Source organism: Morone saxatilis, unplaced genomic scaffold, assembly GCF_004916995.1.
Source record: "Morone saxatilis isolate NCDOM2014 unplaced genomic scaffold, NCSU_SB_2.0 Contig12, whole genome shotgun sequence".
Lineage (NCBI taxonomy): Eukaryota > Metazoa > Chordata > Actinopteri > Moronidae > Morone > Morone saxatilis.
This window is the reverse complement of record NW_023339674.1, coordinates 22,414,607-22,422,845: the sequence shown is the minus strand read 5'-3', so window position 1 is coordinate 22,422,845 and position 8,239 is coordinate 22,414,607. Positions and strand designations below refer to the sequence as shown.

The window sequence follows — 8,239 nt, the reverse complement described above, 5'->3', positions numbered from 1 at the left end:
TTAAAAGTGATTCTTTTCTCCGTCTATCTATAAAGCATTTATAAACCAATAATGAAGCCACAACTACATTACAACTTATAAACCCTTTATAAATGGTCTTATGCAAAGGGATACCAAACATTTACAAAGAAAAACAAACTCACAGTGAGCCAAATGAAAACCAGAAACATCACAACCTTTATTGTTCATGATCTGTTTAAATGTTCTGAAAGTCTAAACAATTAAAGATAATGAAGTTGTCAGGCTGAATAATAAATACAGATGATCGTGTCAACTGGACAAGGTAAGAAGGTGAAAGAGCATTTACATGATTAAACATTTTCTACATTAAATATGGTTAACTGAACTAAATCATTGAGTTTACATGAGATCATTGTGTACACAGTACAATATATACTATACAAAGTTTAGATAACAGCCTACATCTGTTTTATTTAATCATTCTGCTATTCTCCCATTTAACTGATGCTGTGTTTGTTTTTCAGATTCATTCACGAGCCGTTGAGATTTGGGCAGCTGACAAAAATATTAGACATTAACCGTTATAAAATCCCTTTCACTGGGTATTGTGGTTCCTTTAAAATATCAACATAAGTTTGGTAAACCATGGGTGAAATGTGTGCCTAAAACAAATTGATCAGTGTCCTAAATGTCTCTAAAAGCAAATCAGTGTGATACATGTCTAGAGAAGTCTTTTTGTAAACAGACCACATAGATTTCTAAAAGAACAAACAGTCTGACATCAGAGGCCATAGCTGCAATCACATACACCAGTTACACCCATTCAGGGCAGTAGCACCATGTACAGCATTATGGAGAGGGACCATTTAATTGTTCTTCATAGGTAAAGACACAGTTCCTTCCCTTGGATTGACTCTTTGCTGAGGACAAAAAAAGTTTTTGACAAAGTTGGTAAAAGTCAACAGGGTGACAGTGGACCAGTCACCAAGAACTACTGCACCATGTTGTTGGATGTTAGATTCAACATTTGGTCAAAGCTCCCTGCTTGTCTGCACTTTAATCAACAATTTCCAAAATATGGCTGCTGTGCTTCATATAGTGTCTGTGATCTGACCAGTCGATCAGGTTACGTATCACATTACAGTGAGCTGAACGCAGTCTCTTTGGCTCTGTACAGCTGTTGTGGATTACATGTTCCATCCCAGTCCAATGTGGGTGGCCAGCAGGTAGCACATGCCGATCATACACGTCATTATCATCATGGGGAATCCTAACCTGTAAGAAGCAAGGAAACAACAGATTAATAGCATGAAAAGGCTTACTGAAAAACCAACAATGGTGCAAATAATTAATAAAGAGGCACAAGTGTGACAAGCTCTAAAATTGCCACTATACAATGTAGGATATATTTAAGATATCTATCTCTCATTAATTCAATGTGTTGTGGTTTGTAATGAGGATTACAGTCACAGAGTTGCTAGAATGTCTTGTTTATATTTTGATATATGGTGTTTTGTTCCTTTCATTCCCATAAAGTATATTAAACCTTTTTATGCAGACACTTGGAAAAAGGCAGATTTAGCTCATCCACAGTGATGATCTGCTTTTAATATTGTCAAAGTCAATGTCATTGTTGGATGATAATGCTATGCAGGCTTTTGCCTGCACATAGCAAAAGAAATACATACAGTATAAACAATATAAAGAGTGGATTGATGTACCTGCTGTACCTCAGTCTCATACCATGTACAGTACAATTGTCAGAAAAGGCATCAAACCTCTCAACAGTCCAAAAATGTGTAATTGCAGACATATTTGGCTCCATTTGTCTCTACAGCAGACAAATGGAGATGACTGCCTGAAGCATCTTATTCATGAATAAATAAGGTGGTGGGTGCTTCACTATGTCACGTGACACCACAGCTTCGCTCTACAGCTATTTTGTGTCCCTCCTCATTATACTCCAGTTTAATGTCATCTGGGATGCCATAAAATTCAGACAAACGCAATCACGGTACCATTAAGACCATGATATATGTGAACTTTTAAACGTTCTTTTGTATTTTTCCTCAAATTTTAAGTTGGCTTCTCTTTACCTTCCCTTACCTATTAAAGTTGTTTTGCCCATTTGTAGGTCAGAGCTGCACGGCCCTACTGGAGTTACCACAAATTCAATGTTTGTCAAAGGACACTTGAGCCTACAGGTAAAGGTTTGTCTCCAAGATAGGCCCAATGAGATGTTAAAACGGGCTTGCATATTATTTGCCAAATGAAATCACATCATGCTTGAGGAAAGAATCTAAAAAGTCTTCAAGTGAACACAAACAAATGAATAGTCCAAAGTTGGGCACCTGTGAAAGACTTGTTGTGATGCCTTAGGAAATTGTGATATTGTCTGGCATTTGCAAAGGCCAGAGCTGTTCTCATTGTAATGACTGCAATTTACTTAGCCTTATGACGCAAGAGCAATGATCACTGTTCGCAGCAACCATGTAAAACTGTATTGAGTAGACTACAGGTCAGACTGCTTTACCAGTATTTCATTCCACAATAGTATCATACATTTGCAGTGTGTCCTTAGATGACTCCAGAACTACAGATGGTTTGTCATTTGGATGTCTACCATGTCCTATATGGACACATGGCTGCTCTGAGGGCCAGAGATCTGTTTGCCCCCAGTCTGTGACACAGATCAGTTTTGGAGGGCAAAATAAGAAATGAAACTACATGTTTATTTAGTGCGACAGCAATTTGTCTTAACACAGGAAAGATGTAATTAAAACTGTAGTACCCCTACTGAAAAAACCCATATCATTAAAATATCATTTAGAGCAGATGTTGTGCACTAGTGTGATGGTGCAGTGTGAGATGTGAGGCTGAGTCTGATAGACTCAATATTGCAGTCAGGACCAAATAAACCAGAAAAAAGTTAAGCATGATAACAACAGGTTAATGGGCTGTTTGTTTAACCACTGAACAGCAATAAACAAAAACAACATTAGATTTTATTTGGTCTAAAGGTAGTTTTACCAGCAGAGATACCTTTTTTAGAGTGAAAAACTAGCTATTCATTGCAATAGCTACGGTGGCTCACACTCAGGTCAGACAGGGCCTCACAGACAATTATGTGAAATGGCAAGGTTAACTGCACAAGCTTGAATTATAGAGAGATGCAAAAGGTTACATGTCTCTTTGCTGTTTGTATTTCTGGTTCAGTTAGCACTCATGTTCACTTTGTTGGGAACTGACTCATAGGTGCCTATGACTTTGTTTTATTTTTTAACCTACAAATATGAACTTGCTTTTTATGGAAGTCTGTAATTAAGCATGTTGGGAATAGTTATTAAGACAAGAAATCTATTTTTACCACTGTGAATCTGACTTTTAGGAACTGCCAGTATTCACCTGCCCTATCTACTAAAGGCAGAAAAATTAACAAACAGGTTTTTGGTATTTATGGTGCCCATTCACTTGCTGAAAAATCTGTGTAGTTTATTTCATGATGCTTATATTCTCCATGTTAGGTGAATATAGTCAAGTCATTCTCTGGGGAAATTATAGAGCTTTCCCAGAGAATGTGTGTACGAAGCTTCAGGTCTGATCGAGTGTGTCAGAGTTACTGACATTAAATGTAGGAACATTTTGAACATTAATTAAAGAAAAGTGGCCAATTAAGGCTGTATTACCTGAAATCCTCATTTGAGATTTTTTTGGCAGCAAAGTTTAATGTTTGGACGACTTCATATCTTGCAGAAAAAAGAGAGCTTCAGAGCGTAATGCATTGCCCTAATTAACTAGTAATCATTGTTGCCCTTTGTTATACAAAGATATAAGTGAATAACAATTACATGCTAAAGCCTCAAAAGTACATTTTGTGTTTCCTTTTCCATTTGGAAAGAGCTATTGGTCTTATGCATCTATTCTCTCTCTTACATAAGATCCTCTAAATCAGAAGCCATTTCAAAGCCCAATTTTAAGATGACCTTTCAAAATGTCCTATATATTGAATCGTCTGCACTGAGGAAGCTGAGAAAACCCCACAAGAAGTCCAGATGACCTTAAATGAAAGAATAAAGGTTGTATAGGTGTGTGCATTTCCTATCATAATGTGTCAATGTATTACTCTTTATTGCTACAACTATTTCTTAATTCGGTTTAATAAAATTATGCAGTTTCCATTTAATATGCATGTGGAAATGTCAAATTAGTACTTGAACTAAGGATTAATGAGGCTAGTCAAGCACTTAGGCTCATTAATAATGATTTCACTATGGCGTGGTGGTGCATTTAAATTGTAACAGACTCAAACTTTCTGAGTAGCCAACTGAACTGAGTTATAAAAGGTCAGGGTGATTATTACTTTTATTTACACATCAAAGGTTTAATAGGGGTGAAAAATTAGGGAAACCTCACAAAACAAAAATAGTAGGGAAATAGAAGCTGGCTAAACGAAGGTTTGCCATGATTTTAATATTTATCTTTAACTTCACTCACTTCCTGTAATTTTAGAGGTCTGTCCCTTCCATTACAAAATCTCATCACTGGGACATACTGAAATGTTTCAGAGAAAAAATGCCTTTAACATCCTGTTAATATTTGGTAGCAACACTCATATTCACAGTAATTCTAGTCATAAGAACACACTGATGGAATTTCAAACTATTTAAATGCAAAAGAGATTAACAGTGATTTTATTGATTTATTTGAAGCTCTGTCCCAAGGTCCCTCTCCTGTTCCTCCTCTACACACTCCCACTCAGCAATCTCATCTGCCATCATGGTCTCCACTTTTATGCTGACGATGTCCAGCTCTACATATCCACTAACTCTATCATCTCTCCAACTCACTCCAACCTGACCAACTTCCCAAACTGAAACTAAATCATGGATACAAGCCAACTTTTTCAAACTGAACTGTAACAAATCTGATAGCATTGGCAACTCTATTCTGTCGCCCTCACCTCACATCCATGATGCCTGTAGTCTTCAAGAGAAACTTTTCATTCAAACACTTCCTCCCACTCTTAAAACAACTCCCTTTACCATAACGGATTCAATTCAAACCTCCTCTTTACTTTCAAAACCGTTTTTCTCCACCTCCACACTCCTTCCCACAGCCTGCCAATTTCTTTTGTAGTAGTAGTAATATTAATTGCTAACAAAATGCTGGTATCAAACACAAATCTTAATATGTTAATAAGGGGTATTGCAATACAATCATTTGAAACGGTCTGAAGAATACATTTGGTCTTGTTTGGTTTTGTTCACTAAGTGACTATTGCTAGATCTGTCAAGCTTTCAATTGAATTTGTTTTGCTTAGAAAAATTACAAATTGTATTCCAATTGTGTGAGAAGCTGTTTTCTTTTGTTGCACACAGACTGATTATTAGACATTATGCTAAGTGGTGCTACTGAAAAGAAAACTTCAGACCCCTAAAAGTATACCATTCACCCACAGGTTAAAGAATCAATGCTATAAAACAGTCTACAGATGGATAACAATGGAACAGTCAGCAGTGTAGATGGTGAGTCAAAGCAGCTCAGTGGTGTATATATTGATATGTAGTGGAAGAATGTAGTTCACTCAATACTGTGCTACTGAGCCTATGGTACTTGTTTTTAACAGTGTAGTATATATCAGTATATAAATTATACTCTAAATACATAAATGTAAAAATGGGAGATTAGGCTTTACAAGGTCAAAGCCTTGAAGTAGCTCATTAACACAAGACCACTGATTGTTATCTTTGTGGGATGAATGTCCACTTAAGATGGATGGAATGAGGAATCTCTAAACTGTTCATAATCAGACAAGCTGAGGTCACCTCCACATGAGTGAATCTCTTTTTGCTGAGCAATACTCCTTTCAACATCACAGGCACAGCAGGGGACAGAGGGCAAATTAAAAACTTGCCACAATACAGCATAGAGTGGAACAAGGTTCACCTTGTCTAAAAATTCCCATTGTACCTTGTGATATCACACATTGATTTAATTGCATATGATGGAAGCTGTTTGAAACTCCTGATGCAATCAGACTTTCAAAGACTTTCTTAAGATGAACCTGATGGACGGTCTCTTCTGACTGTGGCGGCTGTATGCTTGACACAGGACAGCACTGCTCTTTATGCCAGTGCTTGACCAATGCTATTTAATAAGCAGTATGACTTGCAACATGCTCAAATGTGAATGTAAAATAACTATTCTCTGTTAAGTATAAGTAATTAAGGACTTTTTTCTGTTGTTATGTAATCTTTTGTCCTTGATTACAGTGCATGTTAGATTTTTTGCAAATTAAGATAGCACACCTGCAGTCTCTACTGCAGAGTACCATTGTTACCAGCACATGTCTCCTTTGCAGATGTAGAGAACTGTATGAATGGGTTTATTAATTCTGTCATGTGGTGCAGAGGGAGGCAGCACACAGTGAGAAGAAACTGAATGAATGTCCTCCCTTTCTAACTCAGCTCACATTGTTTAATGTCATTTGATTTGGAGCCTGTTTGTTTACTGTGTCTGGTGGTCAGTGCACAGTGAATGTCGAACAAGCAGTTCTACTGCAGTAAAAATCAAAAACTGAGAAGTGGTTTGGTGTGGTTATTAAATTTTTGATCAGAGGCCTTAGGTGATTTGCAATTGTTTTTAAGTCCTCCATGACTGAGAGCAAAATTACCTTCCTTAATGTTTTTAAACAACAATCTGAGCCTGTCAGTGATAAAAACAAGTACTTTTAGTGGATGTATTCTGTAGGGCACATTGGTCCCCAAGGATTAAGATTAGTTGACGTTGCGGCCATTGCAGCGCTGTCAAAATATCTTAAAAGGTTTTAAACTGTAACAGCAGCTATGTTTCACTCTGAGCATGTGAGCAATTACTCATACCCCCCAGTGGAGCTGGACTATGTACCATACATTACATATAGAGGAGGTTATTTTGTCATGCTCCCCAGGTTAATGGTTAGAGGAGAGGAGGGTGATGAGGGCATAGAAACATGAAGGAAGCAACAGGGACCATACCAACTAACTGCAGAACTATTCAGAGCCACTCAGTTTCCTTTGTGATGGTCTATCAAACAGTCATCCACGTCCCTGTGGGGTCATCTGAGCCCTGAATGTAACCACCTGATACAGCACTAGTCAGTCCCAGCTGCCTGAAGTCACAGACAGACTTCTCTCCCCGTTACCTGTCTTTCTGAACAGCTGTGACCCTTGCCACAGACAGCCAATTACAGGCGTAGCCTCAGCTGAGAACAATGCTTCTATCCAATAACTGTAAACACAGCTACAGTATGTGAGAGAAGTAGAGCCGACAGGCTGCAATTGTCCTTTTCCATTTCAATGAAACCCCATGCATATGGAGAATCCTGAGAAGTCTTTTCAGAGCAATAGCTGATTTGTCAACATACAGTAATATAAGTGAGATGACATTTTGCATTTTTACTGGAACTTTGAAGCAAAGTAAGAAGGAACTGACTGAAGTTCATTGGTTTCTTTACAACACCAAGGGTCTGCTGTTGCTTATTTTACCAACACAACCCCACTTTAATATAGATTAACACAATTGTAATGGAGCCAGTTGAAAAGTCTGAGCAACCAATCACAGAAAACTGAATAATAATAATAGTATATAATACATTTTAGTTTGATAATGCCCTTTTCAGGTCAGACAGTGCTTACAGTTAGAAACAAAAAGCAGTTTTTTTTAAGAAAATAAGACAAAAGGAGATAAAAGAATAAAAAAAATAAAACATCTAAAAGGGACCAAAAGCTTTGCCTAAAAGAAATGTCCCTTAAGATCCTTTTTAAAAACAGTCAGTGATTGTGGGTGCCCTTCAATGGTGTCAGGGGAGGGCATTCCACAGACGTGGGGCGGCAGCACAAAGGCCTATCTCCCATGGTCCTGAGTCTGGTTCTGGGTATGTGGAGGAGGTTTGAGTGAGTGGAGCGGAGGGAGCGTGTTGTGTTTTGTGGGTTGATAAGGACTGACATCATACCTTAATGTTGTATGCAATACAAAGCACAGTAAAGGCAGTAATATGTCTTTTATTGATTTAATACAAGGAGACCATATCATATTCTGGTCAACTGAAATCACTTAACTAAATTGAAGTGAGAATGCAACACTACTGTAATTCTGGATGGAGCTTACAATTATATTAATTACCAATTCACCTTGATCTGATTTTTTCAATACATGCTTTAGTCTTTAAAATATTACACAATCACAATTTCCCCACAGCCATCAAGCAACACATCCTCATATTTGAGAAGCTGGAACC

The 8,239-nt window shown here is 37.5% G+C and overlaps 1 protein-coding gene across 1 annotated transcript in view; it reads right to left on the bottom strand.

Moving 5' to 3' along the window:
• Window positions 1-212: 212 nt before the first annotated feature.
• Window positions 213-8,239, bottom strand: part of oca2 (oculocutaneous albinism II) — a 39,407-nt gene continuing 31,380 nt past the window's right edge. Inside the window, exon 23 of the mRNA XM_035653676.1 lies at window positions 213-1,236. Coding sequence (XP_035509569.1) covers window positions 1,149-1,236 — 88 coding nt within the window. The 3' untranslated portion in view covers window positions 213-1,148. The remainder of the gene's footprint in view (window positions 1,237-8,239) is intronic.